This window comes from Rattus rattus, chromosome 2, assembly GCF_011064425.1.
Source record: "Rattus rattus isolate New Zealand chromosome 2, Rrattus_CSIRO_v1, whole genome shotgun sequence".
In the NCBI taxonomy this organism is placed as follows: Eukaryota; Metazoa; Chordata; class Mammalia; order Rodentia; family Muridae; genus Rattus; species Rattus rattus.
In genome coordinates this window covers 45,250,909-45,267,017 of record NC_046155.1, presented here as the reverse complement: position 1 = coordinate 45,267,017, position 16,109 = coordinate 45,250,909, and the positions used below count along the sequence as shown (strand labels likewise).

Below are 16,109 nucleotides of genomic sequence, written 5' to 3'. Positions count from 1 at the left end.
TAGACTGGCTCCCAGTCTACACCTGCTACACCTGTCTACACCTGCTCAGTGCTGGGATTACGACATTTGCTCTCTAACCCAGCTTTTGGGTGCTGGAGGTCAACTTCAGGAGGTCCCCGACAAGTACTTTACCAACTGAGCCATCCTCTCCCACAAGCATACGTCACTGTGGCCTCTCATACGCACCCGCTCAACTACCTTCCCTCGCCTACCTTGCTGGTCTTCCCTTTCTATCCCAGTGATCTCCCTTTTGTTTTGGGGTGCGTGTGCATGTGTGTGTGCGTTTGTGCGAAACTCTAGATTCTAGATTAGGAAATGTACACTATTTTTTCATTCTCCCTTTCTTTACATCCAAATGACATACTTTCTCTTCCTCCTTTCTTGGGGCATTGGTTTTTGAGGCAGGGTGTCATGTGGTCAGGCTGGCCTCAAACTCATGCTGTAGCTGGGCATGGGCTTGAACTTTTTTTTTTTTTTTAAAAAAGATGTATTATTTATGTAGACCTGTGGCCAATGTTGGGGTAGAAGTCTCGGCCCGCATCCAGACAGAACACACCAAACCAACACGGTTCTCCACGTGGAGAGGTTTAATGAGAGAAGAGTAGAAGTGGGGGATAAGTAAAGGCCAGCCATGAGCACGTGGCGGGAAGTGGGGGATGGGGAGAGAAGGGACCAAGGGGAGAGGGCAAGAAAGCAGAGAAGAGAGAGGAAGAGCAAGAGAGAGCAAGAGAGAATGAGGAGGGGGCAAGCAGCCCCTTATATAGTGTCAGGCACAGCTAGCTGTTGCCAGGGCAGAACATACCTGGCTATTGGGATGGAACTTAGACAGAATACCAATATATATGAATACACTGTCGCTGTCTTCAGACACACCAGAAGAGGGCATCAGATCCCATTACAGATGGTTGTGAGCCACCATGTGGTTGCTGGGAATTGAACTCAGGACCTCTGGAAGAGCAGTCAGTGCTCTTAACCACCGAGCCAGCTCTTCAGCCCTGTTTCAATGTTTTATAGCACCCTGCACCGCCGTCATAAGGAACTAGCTGCTGTGGATGGGCTACACACACACACACACACACACACACACACACACACACACACACACACACACACGCGCACACGCACACACGAAAAGGCTGTCAATCCCACTGGAAAGACAGTAGCAGTAGGGTTAGGGCGCAGTATATGTGGAGGAGCTTTTCAGATTCCTTTTCTGTGGCCACACGCATGCTTACAGAAACACATATCCTCTCACTCCTGATCAGTGCCTATCCATACCCTTCATCAGCTCAATCCGAGTTTTCACAGAGGCAAGCTATCCTTTGTGGTAACCACCTCCCTTTTTTTTCTTTAATGTTTGAGACAGGAACTCACGTAGCCAAGCTCCATCTCCCTTTGTAACCAAGGGTGACCTTGAACTCCTGACCCTCCTACCTGTGCCTTACAAAAGCTGGAATTACAGGTTTGTTCCACCAGGCCCAGCTTTGGCAAACAGTATTAAATTCTGCATCAAGAGTGTCAGACTCACAGTAATCAGTTACTCTGAGAACGCTGCCTCTTGAGATGTCCTTCCTCCCTCCCTCCCCGCCTTAAGTGCAGCATGGCTGGGCATTATTAAAAAGAGCTGGCTCAGCAGGTGAAGATATTTGCCATCGAGCCTGACGACTTGAGTTCTAGCCCTGGGATCCACATGGTGGAAGGAGAGTCTTCCCTCCAAGCCGGATGACCTGACTTCTATCCCTTCCGCCCTCTGATCTCCACATGCGCCCCATGTCACCAATTCACAAGTCGAGTTCTATTAAAAAGACTTTCTCCCACCTGATGCAAACGGGTGCTGCCATTATGTAAGTGATCATGCGGTCACTGACTCAGGGCAGGCCACCTGAGGCAAGGACAGATTTCCTGAGTGCTTGTCCACTGGGAGTGGTGAATGGCAGGTTCCTCCCATCCTTTTTCTGGAACTCCATTATGTGCTGACTCATCCAGAGGAGGAAGTCAGGCCCTCTCCCTTCCTAAACACACTGACAAGGTCAATGAAGAGGTTGGTTTCGAGGAGGCAAAGCTCCCTTGTAGGAGTACAATAAACAGCACTTTGGAGGCCTGGCTTCAATCCCCAACAGCACAGAAAGTGTCTAACCTCCAGAGTGCTTCTGTTGTCTGTTTCCTGCATATCTCATCTGAGAACTGTTCTTCCGTGTCAAATGAAAGATCTGATCAAAACTGTGGGCCCACTATCCACAGTGGGTGAGAAGGGATGGGGCAAGGCTAATGTTTGTTGTTTTGTCTCACGTTCTGTTGAGAGATTGCTGGGTGTGAAACCCACGGCCTGGTGTGTACTGCACAAGCACAGTGTCACCAAGCTGTACCCTCCAGCCCACCCTCACAAATTTTGGGTCTCTGAAGTTCATCCTCAGATCTTAGGTCAAGAACCTAGTATCGGGTGTACCCCCTAGATTTTTCGCCTTTTGATGTTGTTGCTGGCTTCTGGAATTGTTACGGGGGAAGTGGGGTTTCAGTCTGTAAGTTCTAAGAGCCTTAGGGACAGACTTTGAAGGACGTTTGGAAGGACTGTTTTACTATTTTATTAGTATCTGGAAGAAAAACAACAGGGCAGGCAAGCTGTAAATCCTGGCAGCTTGGAGAAGAGGAGGAAAGGTTTGAGATAGGGTCAGCAACGACGTTCTGTACACTGTAGAAGGCAGGGGAGGAGTCTTTTCAAAAAACAAAGCTCGGAGTGTAAAGGCAACCATGCTGAGAGTTTTGGCTGGCATTCAAATGAGAGGAGGAAGGAGGAAATGGCAAAGTTATACTTTTTGAGTTAAAACTCAGAAGAGCTGGCAGGCCTAGCAGATACCGGTATGCAAGTTCCTACAAGGATAGAAGATAACTATTCCTCCCATTTCATCTTTGTTATTTGCTTCTGTTTTTAGAGACAGGGTTTCTCTGTGTAGCCCTGGCTGTCCAGGAACAAGCTCTGTATTTACCTCTGCCTCCCAAGCGCTGGGATTAAAGGCATCACCATGCCCAGCTTCCTCCATTTTTTTTTTTTTTTTTTTTTTTTAATGTCTTTAGGTGAATCAGTTTTCCTCAGGAGTGGTCCTGGCCAAATGTTGTCAGGCCCAATTAGATTCCCCACTGCTTTTAATTCTTAATTTTAAACTCAAGGATCATTTTATTAGAATTTAATTAGAACAAAAAAAGAAAGCCAGCAAGAGACCAGGGCAGGCAAGCTGTAAATCTCTGTAGCTCCTGGGAGAGAGGTTGGTGGGGAAGAAAAGCGAAGACATGTCTTTTTGAGTTAAGGTCCAACAAAGCTGGCAGGCTCCAGGGGAGGTTGGCTGGCAAGGAGCTGCCTGGAAGGGAGAGGGTAAGGTTTCGGAGAGACCTAGAGAAAAGCCATGAGTGCCAGGGCAAGCATGCTCACGACTGGGCTGGTATCAGAAGATAGAGAGAAGTTATGAGCTTCCAGCTGGGTTCATCCATGAGGGAGGAGACAACCGTATGTAATATTCTGGTTCTTGAGGTGGGTGGGATGAAATGTTCCACCCAAGGCCACAGACAGAACTTAGAGTCTATTCTTTTTAAGGTTTATTTATATGAGTAGACTGTCGCTATCTTCAGACACACCAGAAGACAGCATCAGATCCCATTACAGATGGTTGTAAGCCACCATGTGGTTGCTGGGAATTGAACTCAGGACCTCTGGAAGAGCAGTCAGTGCTCTTAACTGTTGAGCCATCTCTCCGGCCCCCAAGTCTATACTTTTGACCTGGAGAAAGCAGCTTCCCCTAAAAGGGCCTCAGCAAAGTTCTGATACTTCTGCCTTCTTGTATTTTGCACCTTAAGAAGGCTTTTTTGTACACACACACACACACACACACACACACACACACACACACACACACACACACACATGATGTCATGTGTGCAGGTCAGAGGATAACTTGCCAGGTGTCATTTCCTTCCACCACGTGGACACAGGCACCTTTATGCCCTGAGCCAACTCACCTGCCCTGGTATTTTGACTCTTAAGGAGAAGCATTTGTGACATAGCCAGTTCTTGAGTTACTGGGGAAACAGGAGGTGAGAGCCATGCTGATTATGAGGGAACAGGCTATCAGAATCAGTCTCATTATGTAGGCCAGGCTGACCCAGAGCTCAGAGCTCTGACATCTGCTTCCCCAATTGCTGGAAAGCCATCATGTCCAGGCTTCTTTCTTCTGCTGACGATGTGGGCTAGCTCAAGCTATCTAGGAAGTTTGTAGCACAAAGTTAGACTAGACTCAGACCCAAACAAACCTCTGTCTAGGGTGGCCTTGGAGTTAAGACTTGTGTGGCTTGCTGTAGTACACATACTTAGAACCCTCACACTTGAGAGGCAGAGGCTGAGGAATCACACATTTCAGGGCAGCCTCAACTATATGTTGAGTTCCAGAACAGCCAGATCTACAGAGTGAGGCCCTGCCTCAAAAACAAATAGGACCTGGGAGATGGCTCATTTGGAAGTGCTTGGGTCTCAAGCTTGAGGACTTGAATTGACCATGTGCTCACTATCCATCCATCATCTCCTCCCTCCTTCCCCTCACTCCTCCTCCTAAACCCCTTTCTCCTCTCGGTCCCTACCTGAGACCCCTAGCCCAGTAACTGAAACCCTGCCTGCCTCTGTTCTCCTCAGTCATTGGTTGTAGCCACTTTTATTTAACCAATAGCTTTAAATCAGGGAGCCAGTAGCATCACCTGGTGTACGTGAGGATCTGCTCTGCTCGTTGGGGGCAACCAGATCTTGGGAGCTGGTATTTAGCATTTGAATACAAAGCAGCACCACACCGACCCCCAACACGTTATACACCCAGGAAGGCTAGAAGAGGACATCAGACACTGCCACTAAGAACCAGAAGTACAGATGACAGTGAACCACCATGTGAGTGCTGTGAATCAAACCCAGGTCTCAAACTGCATCAGTGCTCTTAGCTGCAAAGTCATTTCTCCAGCCCCCACTGGTGCCTCTGGTAGGTGACAGAGTAGGAGGGCAGGGGTAAGCATAGGGTGGTATGAAAATGTGGACCAGGTGAGTAGTCAGAATCACACCGTAAAAGTTGGATGATGGTGACACACGCTTTTAATCCTAGCACTTGGGATGCAGAGGCAGGTGGATCTCTGAATTCGAGGCCAGCCTGGTCTATAGAAGCAGTTCTAGGACAGCCAGGGCTACACAGAGAAACCCTCTCTCAAAAACAAACAAGAGTTCCCACCTTTCAGGTTTGGGGATGAAGCTAATGGAGTAGAGTGCTCACCTAGTATGCATGAGGCTTTGAGTTTGATTACCGCACTGAAGGAAAAATAAATGCTTTTCAGCTGGCAATGAATGGTGCCGGACATGATTTTCACAGTACCCGGGGCTACTTAACGGAGAAAAGTAAGAAACAAACATACATAAGAAAAGGAAATAGGCGGACATACGGAGACATTCCAATAAATCAAGCACTGTGACAGCAGAGGCAGGGAGGGAAGGAGGAAAGAGTGCATTGTTTCCTCTAACCCCCAACTTAATAATCCAGGACCGGAGAGAACTGGTCAGAGTTCCTGCATGGAAGAGAGAAGATACAAGTCTTGGATGGGTCTGGCAATAAAGGTGCTTGCCCAGCCTGAGCCTGACAACCTGAGTTTGATCCCCAGGGTCCACAAAAGAGAAGAAGAGAACCGACTCCCACAACTTGTCCTCTGACTGCCACATGGGCCATGGCACGTGAACCCACATTAAATAAAAACACAAAATCCCTGGAGTGCTTGTATAACATGGATAAGGCCCTGGGTTGGATACCCAAACCTGGTGTGGAAATTCTCGACTATAATGTGCATCCTCCTTGCCCCCCACCCCAATGTCCCTAGAGCTACAAGTCGGGCTACTATAAAGTATAAAACAGTATTTTCTTGATATTGAAAATGAGAAGTTTGTCCCCAAACAGGACAGCTCTCTTAAGGAACAGAAATGTCAAGGGTACTCTGAGAGGACTACAGGAAACTCTGAGAAACACTGGAGGAGCCAAGCCCTTAGAGGCAAGGTTTCCTAGGAAATGTTGATGCTAAGGCTAAACGGACCATGACCCTTTACACACACACTGCTCACTCTTTCTCGTCGCCATAACAAACTTGCCTTCCACTGTCTTCTACCTTTATTAGACTTTTGTTTATGCAGTCTTGCTTCTCCATACGTAGTCTGGTGGATTCCATAGCAAAACAAACGAAGGGGTATGTCAAGCAGAAACGTAACAGCTTGTTTTAACCATATTATGAGGTCATAAAGGCCCTACAGCCCAGGATGAGGCAAACTCAATAAATAGTTGCCTGCCCAATTTAAAACGGGGTTAACTCCGAAGAGGGAGTAGAAGAAAATGAGTCAGGACAGAGGGGTGAGCTGAGCTCCTTGGCATGGTGTCCTCACAGAACGAAACGTGGGCCAGGCAGCTCCGATGAGCCAAACTGGTACAACAATCTCCAAAGTAGGTCAGTGTTTCCTATCACTTTAAGAACCAGAGGAATCGTCCCGGCGCCTGCGCACTGAGAGAGTAAACACCTCCTTTCCGCCCTCCCCCCTTTCCTCCCAAACTCCCCAGCCGGTCGCATTCTCCCATGTTCCCCTCCTCTGGGTGGGGTAATGGTCCGACCCAGAGTGTGGCGCTCATCCTGGAGGGTGGCCAGTCAAGATGGTACATTCCACCGCCGCGCACCTCCGCGGTGTCCACGGCGCCTTTTGTTATTTTTCCCCCTAGCAAAGAGAGTGCAATGGGCTGATCCCAAGGAAAGGAGGGGGAGCCGGGCTAGGGACCGGTCTGAGCCGGTCTGTGGCGCAGGCGCAGTGCGGATAAACAGGAAGCGGGCGGCAGAGGCAGCGGCAGTAGCTGCTTAGGGACTCCGGTGGGGGAGATAGCCGGAGAAATAAGGCTGTTTGGAGGGCGGCGGACGTTGAGGACGAGCGAAGGCGCCTTCTCGGCCCTCCTTCCGTGAAGACCCGGAGGCGGCCTCGCCCTCCGCTTAGTCTCTTGGCTTCCAGCGCAGGCGGAGGCAGAGGCTGACAAAGGGCTCGAGCCGGTGCCGCCGCCCTTCTCATCCGGGCACTCCGGGCCCCCGCCGAGAGGAAGGGGGAAGGGCGGAGGGGGAGGGGAAGGAGCCCAGGAGGCGCGCGTTCGGAGCCGCGGCCCTTTGCAGGGCTCCGGGCCTGTGGCCCAACGGACCGAGGCCGAAGGGGAGCGGCAGCCGGCGGCAGGAGAATGGTGCAGAAGGAGAGCCAGGCGGCGCTGGAGGAGCGGGAGAGTGAGCGCAACGCCAATCCTGCCTCCGCCTCGGGGGCTTCGTTGGAGCCGTCTGCAGCTCCGGCCCCCGGAGAAGACAACCCCTCGGGAGCTGGGGCGGCGGCCGTGGCCGGGGCGGCCGGCGGGGCCCGCAGGTTCCTGTGCGGTGTAGTGGAAGGTGAGTTGGCCTAGCCCCGCGTTGGTGCTCAGTTCCCATCCCCGGGTGGGGCATGATGGTGATTCTTTAGGGGTCTTCTCGCCCCCAGGACGTTAGGTGTCCTTGCTAACACGGGGCTGGGGGGAGGGCGCGAGGAGACGGTGGCCTCACTTCTTTACCTCTGGTATTTCAGGGCTCCGGAGTCTCCTGGCTATCGAGGAGCCTGACCCCACCCTCCTTGGGCTTAGAGCCAGGCAGATTGTCGAAGGAGGAGGCGGTGACTTCTTTGTACCTTGGGGTCTTAGGGTTGTCTCCTTTCAAATGAGGAAATTTGTGCAGCCCTCCCACCCTTATAAGGCGAAAAAAATCAGCCTACACAGGCATGTTTTTACTTGTGAAGGAGAGCGTAGCCAGCTTATAGTTATTACAGATTCCTTCAGGTTTAAGATTGTTTTTATTTATTCTTTTTTTTTTTTTTTGTTGGCCTGCAAGCCTCCTTCCCCTCTTCAGACTCATTTGCAGCCTAGAAAAGTGCCATCTTTTCCCAATTGCTGTTCTTTGACGGGGGTGGGGGATCGTGTGTGTGTGTGTGTGTGTGTGTGTGTGTGTGTGTGTGTGTGTGTGTGTAAATATCAGTATATTACATCCCAGAGCATCTGTGATGTGGAGTTAAAATTCAGTGAAAGGCTTAATTTTTATGATTTCTGTCTTTCAGTTGAAAAGAACGAGGGCGTTTTGATAGTGAGGGAAGATTGCTGGAAGATCTTAATTGCAACTTCTGAAATAGAATGGGTAGATACTGAACTCAGGAAAGCCTTGTTCTTCCTTAGTTCTCCCCTAAGTGCACAGCAATTTGAGTTTTCTTGTGTCTGTCCTCCCTCCCCCCTCGAAGCTCAACATTTTTTAATTTCTCTTTTTTTCTTTTTAATTGTCTTTTTTAATTTACTTACTGGTGAATATAAAAACTAATACCTGAAGTATTACTGGACTGGAGAGATGGTTCACCTCTCACTGGTCTTCCAGAGGTCCCAAGTTCAATTCCCTTTAACCACATACATGGTGGCTCACAACCATCTGTAATGGGATCTGATGCCCTCTTCTGGTGTGTCTGAAGACAGCTACAGCATACTCATATACATAAAATAAATAAATACAATTTTTTAAAAAAACCAAAAAGCCCAGAACATTTTAAAGACTAATACTCAAAGCAAAAAGGATAAAAGTAAGCTTCCCCTCATGGCTGAGAGCACCAGCTTTCCCACTGTCGTTGAAAGACAACATGTCATTTACAGTATTTTAGATGATTAATTGCATCGGGAGAACATTCTTGGCAGTACAGTAAGACATGAAACAGTCCAGCAAAATTTGGGGGAAAACTGTTCTTCCTGGAGTTCATATTTATGAAAACATGAGTGCTTTGTGTGTTGTACATATGGGGCTTGCTAGCATGCAGACATTTTGGGGGGGGGTCGGGTGGATTTTTTTTTTTTTTTTTTTTTAAAGACAGGGCACAGCAGTTTAATTTCTGACAGAAACCATGGGTCTGAAATGGGTTATACAGAGTGCTAAGATCTTCGTGACTAGCTGTTGTTGGTCTCTGCATTCTTACGGAAATGGGACAGAGAAGATGGAAGTCTTATTTGTGGGCAGGGTCTCCTGTAGCTGAGTGGACCAGGACCTGACTGAAGCACAGTGATCTTAAATTTGTGATCTTCCTGCCCTTGGAGTGGCTGGGGTTACAGGCCACCATCCTACTCCAGGGGGAAGTTTTTGTTGTTTCTTGTTTTAATTTCCCTACACTGAGCTGACATATGGTAGAACTCACTTTGTGTCCTGAGCTGCCACTTTTTGAGGCCCTCTTGCCACCTAAGAGTCTGTACTGTACCGTCTAGGATCCTCGGGTGGGGAAGGGCAGCAAGAGAAAGCTGGGGATACAGAGAATTCAGAGCTAGCCATGCATGTTGACAGTCTATAATCAAAGATTGGGAGGCCAGCCTGGGCACCAAAGTAAGGTCTTGTTTCCCTAACAACAAAAAGTGGAAGTCTGGAATGGAAGCAAGGCCAGAGTGATGTAAGGAAATGTGGCATTGTGGTCCCAGAAGCCAAAGGAGGTAGCCTACTGTGCCTCCTGATGATAGCACTGAAAGTGATATTAAAACAGCGCTCGCTGGTGGTGGCGGCACAGCGCCCCGAAGCAGAGGCACTTGGATATTAATTGGTTTGAGGTCAACCTGGTCTACAGAGCAAGTTCCAGCACAACCAGGGCTACACAGAGGACCCTTATCTAGAAAGAGAGAGAGAGAGAGAGAGAGAGAGAGAGAGAGAGAGAGAGAGAGAAAGAAAGGGAAAGATAGATAGATAGATAGATAGAGATGGATGAGGGCAAGGTTAGATCGGCTATGAGGTGTTTCTAGTGTACTCCGGTGCCATCTTTGATCATCAGTGTTTTAGACAGTATTTCACGTATTTGCAGCTTTTGTTTAAGTGCAGAAATAGCTGTAACAAAAAGAATTCAAAGTTTGTTTCCTGCACTGGATCCTTGAAGTCAGTTACGTCCCTAGCTTTGTTTCATACTTGGGCTGTGGACTTGAGGGCCTGAAGGTTTACTGCTGAGGTCAGTGCCGCTGTTGGGTCTGTGGATGTGATCGCGCACACACCTCTTGCTTGTTTCTTCATTTTCTTGGTCCCCTTTGTTGTAGAACTTTAAAAAAGGTGATCATAGGGGTTGGGGATTTGGCTCAGGGGTAGAGCACTTGCCTAGCAAGCGCAAGGCCCTGGGTTCGGTCCCCAGCTCCAAAAAAAAGGAAAAAAAAAAAAAAAAAAAAGGTGATCATAGCCAAGTGTGACGATTCACACCTGGAATTTCAGCACTTAGAAGCAGAGGTAGGGAGATGGCTACAAGTTCCAGGCCAGCCTACATTAAAGAGTAGCTCTATTGCAAAGTGGGGTGTGTAAGTAGAGGCTGCACACACATCTGTTTCTAATTATTCTGACTGCCTTGTTTGGCTCTTAAAGTCACCCCTCTAGAAATAATTAAGCTGCCTCTTTTTTTTTTTTTCCCCCGGAGCTGGGGACCGAACCCAGGGCCTTGCGCTTCCTAGGCAAGCGCTCTACCACTGAGCTAAATCCCCAACCCCGCCTCTTTTGTTTTTTAAGATTTATTTATTATGTATAAATACACTGCAGCCGTCTTCAGACACACCAGAAGAGGTCATCAGATCCCATTACAGATGGTTGTGAGCCACCATGTGGTTGCTGGGAATTGAACTCAGGACCTCTGGAAGAGCAGTTCAGTGCTCTTAACCACTGAGCCATCTCTCCAGTCCCAGCTTTATTTTTATGTGGCATGTTGCCTGTATACATATGCCTCTGGAGCTGGAGTTATACACAGTTGTGAGCTGCTGTGTGGGTTCTGGGAATTGGACTCAGGACCTCTGGAAGAGCAGCCAGTGCTCTTAACCACTGGGCCATCTCTCCAGCTCCAACCGTTTTTGATTTTCGAGACAGGGTCTCATACTGTAGCTTAGGTTGGTTAGCCTGGAACTATGAAGCCCTGACTGGCTTCAAACTACTTCTGCCTTGGCCTCTTCTGTACTGGCATGGCGGCTCAAGCCATCTCAGTCCCTTTTCAGTGTTAACACTTTGGTTGATTTGCTCTACTGAGTCTCCTATTCCATTCAGTGAGTGTGCATGCCTCACATGTTCAAGGTTCTGGGGTCATTTCCAGCATTGAAAAAAAATTGTGTTTTGTTAGGTGAGTAACTGGGGATGTGGGCCCTCGTGAGTACTAAGCAGTACTCTATCACTGAATTGTATCCTCAGCTAGAATAAACACTGTTTTACTATGAGTAAAAAAGATGGTAAGTTCAGTTCTCAGTAGCTGTCCATGGTGGACATGGTGGTCCTCCTGTTCTGGATTTGCTGCAAGTTTGGGGGAAACCTGAGAAGTGCTAGGCCACGCTGGGCCCCAGAGTGAGACAAAACCCTGTGTTATGTAACAAATATCAGGAGTGGGAAGTACAAAATTTATATGAGCAGTGAGGGAATAATTGATCTAGATAAACAATGTTCCACTAGATGGTTTTCAGATCCTGGTGTATTCTATGCACTTCTTCCTTTAAGTCGGTGCTGGGGTTCGGACCCAGGGGCTTTGGTATGCTGACTGATTACTCAGTGTGCCACATTGTCAGCACCTCTACACATTTCTATAGAAGGGATTCTGCGCCTTTTTTTGTTTGTTTTTTTTTTTGTTGTTTTTTTTCCCCAGTAAAACTGAACCCCATTTTGAAACCTGAGAAAATTCTTATTTTTGTTTAAATCTAGGGTTTTATGGAAGACCTTGGGTTATGGAGCAGAGAAAAGAGCTCTTTAGAAGGTAAGTTTTGTTATGTGACGCACAGGAGACTCAGACACTGAAAAGCCTGGTGTTACTGTAGGAGTCGCTTTTCATCTTTGCCTAGGCTGCTGGGTTTCAGACCTTGCATGGGAAAGTCAAAGAGGTTTGAGGTTTTGCCTGCTTTATTCCGAACTGTATTTTCAGGATTTAACAGGTTCCCATACTTAGTAATACTTACTTTGTTAAGATTCTATTGATGAATTTAAAAGTAGATGATTGCTTTGTCATGAGATAGAGATATACAAAAAACCCTAAAACCTGAGGTTTGTAGCCTACTATTGCTGCCTACTTATGCATATGTAATTTTTTTCTCTAAAGGCTTCAGAAATGGGAATTAAATACATACTTGTATGCTCCGAAAGATGACTACAAACATAGGATGTTTTGGCGAGAGATGTATTCAGTGGAAGAAGCTGGTAATCTCTTGTGTGTGTGTGTGTGTGTGTGTGTGTGTGCGTGCGTGCGTGCGTGCACGTGTGTGCGTGCGTGCATGTGTGCATGTGTGTGCATGCTTACATCCGCCTGAATTTGCACACCTGTGCAAATTTGAGTTTGGAGTTAGTTTTCTCTTTCTAACTGAAGGTTTTAGGGATTGAATTCTGTCAGACTATGTGGCAAGTACTTTTTTTTATCTTTTTCCTTAGCTATCTTGCTGGCTTGGTGTGGCTACTTTTACATTTTGATCTATGAGTGGGTGAGGGGACTGTTTTAGAGTAGTTATACTGCACTTACTAAAACTTTATTTTATGAGTGGCTTTATCTGGTAACTAGTCTGAGCTAGAGAAGATTTGAAGTGTGGTACTAAACATCCTGGTTGTTGAATATGGCTCATAGCTGTACCATTCTGGCTCCACTTCTATGGTTGTGGATGTTACCTTTTTGGTTTTTTTTAGATTTACTTATTTATTTCATATATGTGGATACACTGTCCTGACTTCAGACACAGCATAAGAGGGCATCAGATCCCATTACAGATGGTTGTGAGCCACCATGTGGTTGCTGGGAATTGAACTCAGGACCTCTGGAAGAGCAGTCAGTGCTCTTTTTAAAGATTTTTATTTTATTTATTTGATGTATGTGACTACACTGTCGCTCTCTTCAGACGCACCAGAAGAGGGCATCAATCCCATTACAGATGGTTGTGAGCCACCATGTGGTTGCTGGGAATTGAACTCAGGACCTCTGGAAGAGCAGTCGGTGCTCTTAACCGCTGAGCCATCTCTCCAGCCCCGCAGTCAGTGCTCTTAACCACTGAGCCATCTCTCCAGCCCCTGGTGTTACTCTACTTCTGCTAGTGGTCTTTAGACTACATAGTACTAGGCAAAATACTGAAGGAAGCCAGGGATAGTGTTTGGACAAAGAAATAAGGCATGCGCTTTGAGTGCAAATTTAAGGGACTCTTCAGGTTCAAGTAATGGGAATAGTTTGTGTAATTAATTTGCGGAAGGGGCATTGTCTTAGTTTTCAGTTGGTGTGACAAGCCACCATGATGGTAGCAACTGTTCTAGATGGTTAGAGTCGGAGTCCATGGGAAACATGGCAGCAGGCAGGAGAGCTGGAGCGGTAACTGAGATTCCATCTCAATTCACAAACCTGAGTCAGAGGGAGCAGCTGACTGCAAGTACAGGGGCTTTGAAAACTCAAAGCTGGAAAAGACCTCTCCTAGTCCTTCCCAAACAGTTCCACCAACCAGGGAGCAAACCAAGTATTCAAACGTAAGGAGCCCGTGGGACCGTTAACTATTTAAACATCACAGGCATGGCGGCACACCTTTAATTCCCGCATTTAAGAGGCAGAGGTATAGAAGAATATTTTTGTAAGTCAGACAAATGGCACTGTTCTGTGAGAACACAAAAAATTTAAAAAGAATATGCTTTACTGACACTAAATTTGCTTTGCCCCCCCCCCCAAGGGTAAGAAACTGAAAATGAGAAAAGGAGTTGGGGATTTAGCTCAGTGATAGAGCCAAGGCCCTGGGTTCGGTCCCCAGCTCCAGGGGGGGGGGAAAGGGTCTCTTTGTGAACTTCTTCGTGTTTGTTTACACACAAGTCCTACTACATAAACCAAGCTGGTATGGAGTTCACTTGAGTATATAGCCCAGGCTGGGCTTGAACTCCCATGGTCCTCTTGCATCGGCCTCTTGAGTGTTCTCAGGAGGTGGGCTGGTGCTACTTGGCCTTTCTCTTGTGTGATTGTCACTGCAAGCTTGTGCCAGTTCGTATTGCCTGTTAGCACATTAGAGAGGAGGATTTTTCTCTTACTGTTACTTTTGAAACATCATGACTGCATAGCCCAGGCTGGCCCTTGACTTTGTTTGCTGTGTTGTTGAGGCTGGTCTTGAATTTCTGACCCTCCTGGTTAAAGTGCCAAATTTCTGAGGTAACCAGGGTGTACGAAAATAAATTACAGGAATGTGATACTTTCTAAGTTTTAATTTTTAAAATGAAAGAACTTTTCCTTTACTGTAAATTGGAAGAAGTTATTTATTCCTTTAGTTAGAAAGTAAAGTTTCTTTTAGTGTTCATGTTGCTTTCTAAAATTACGGACTCTGTTCTCTAGAGCAACTTATGACTCTCATCTCTGCTGCACGAGAATATGAGATAGAATTCATCTATGCTATTTCTCCAGGATTAGATATCACTTTTTCTAACCCAAAGGAAGTATCAACATTGAAACGCAAATTGGACCAGGTAATTTTTTATTTTTCTTTATTTCAATATGGAAGTGGAGGGTTTTGGGGGATTTTTGTTTGTTTTGCTCTATATGTTGAAAGGAACTGTTACTTTCATAGTTTTATAGCTGTTACTTTCATAGTTTTGTGTAGAGAAATAGTTGTCAATCAAAAACTTGGAAGGAACTGTACTGCTTACATTTCTCTTCACACACAGCTCTCAGGAGAGTGGACTTGGTTTAATAGTAGAGCTTTGCCTAGCATGTGTTAGGTACTAGATTCAAGTCCCAGTATCACACCAAGCCCAAATCAGCCTCTGCAGCTTAAAAGTAATGCTGGCTACCAGGCTCCACTTGAACTCTTTTGTTTGTTTGTTTGTTTGTTTGTTTGTTAAGAATTATTTATATGAGCACCCTGTTGCTGTCTTCAGGCACATCAGAAGAGGGAATCTATCAGTTCTGATATAGATGGTTGTGAGTCACCATGTGGTTGCTGGGAATTGAACTCAGGACCTCTGGAAGAGCAGTCAGTGCTCTTAACCTCTGAGCCCTCTCTCCAGCCACTCTATTCAGATTCTTAACACCTAACTTGTAGTAACTGTATTTTTGAGAGTGTAGGATCCCCAGTTTCTCAATGGTTTGCATATTTTATTCTTTAATCAAAGATTTATACTAGTGTCATCATGTAGCTAGTAAGACAGAAGCTGGGCATGGTAACTCAAAATTCCAGCATTTGAGAAGCTGAAGCAGGGGAATTGCTAAGATTTTGAGGCCAGCCTGGCCTACAGTCTGATACTATTCTTTTAAAAAAAAACAAAAAAAAAAAAAAAAACAGGATTCTGCGAGATGAGTCCGTGGGTAAGAGCACTGGCTGCTCTTCTAAAGCACACAGATTCAATTCCCAGTACCACACAGGAGCTCACAACTGTTAACTCCAGTTCCAGGAGAGTTCATGCTCGCTGTCTGTCTATGGGTATCTACAGCGTACATGTGGTGCACAGAAGTACATATAGGCAAAACCATATACATAAAATAAACGGATCCTTAAAAAAAGCTAAAGAACTATTTGAAGATGGCTTAGTGAGCCAAAGCTCTGGCTGCAGGAGCCCTGAAGAACTCGGAGTGAATCTTGGAGCCCACTTTTCAAAAGCTGGATCCAGTGGCTTGTAAAGGCTCAGCGTCCTACTCAGAAATTAGGTGTGGATATAGGAGAAAATGGCCCAGAAGCTCAGTGGGACAAGTAGGTATAATGCATAACATGATAGCAGCAATAGAGGAGGCCCCACCTTAAGGAGGTAGGACAGGTGTTTGTCTGATCACCACATGGGCAATGTGGTGTGCACTTAAACACGTACCTCTATGTGGTGGGTATTTAGTGTATGTACATCAGGCACCAGCTTCAATAATCACACAAGAGACTTTTAAGATGATGCTTTGATGAAGGAATTTTTAAGATGTTAGTCCTCTTAGTGAAATTGTGTTCATTCTGATTGATGCCTAGTTAGGCACATCTGAAAAGGAGCTGGTTAGGTGAGTGTGCTTTGGGGACTAGAACTAGAACAAGGCCTAAGCATTCCATGGATTGAGTACACTTGTT

The 16,109-nt window shown here is 46.6% G+C and overlaps 1 protein-coding gene across 1 annotated transcript in view; it reads left to right on the top strand.

Annotated features, from left to right (window-relative positions):
* Positions 1–6,838: 6,838 nt before the first annotated feature.
* The window catches only part of Oga (O-GlcNAcase), a 36,736-nt gene continuing 27,465 nt past the window's right edge, over positions 6,839–16,109 (top strand). The window contains exons 1-4 of the mRNA XM_032892079.1: positions 6,839–7,467; positions 11,770–11,821; positions 12,161–12,258; positions 14,402–14,532. Coding sequence (XP_032747970.1) covers positions 7,269–7,467; positions 11,770–11,821; positions 12,161–12,258; positions 14,402–14,532 — 480 coding nt within the window. The 5' untranslated portion in view covers positions 6,839–7,268. The remainder of the gene's footprint in view (positions 7,468–11,769; positions 11,822–12,160; positions 12,259–14,401; positions 14,533–16,109) is intronic.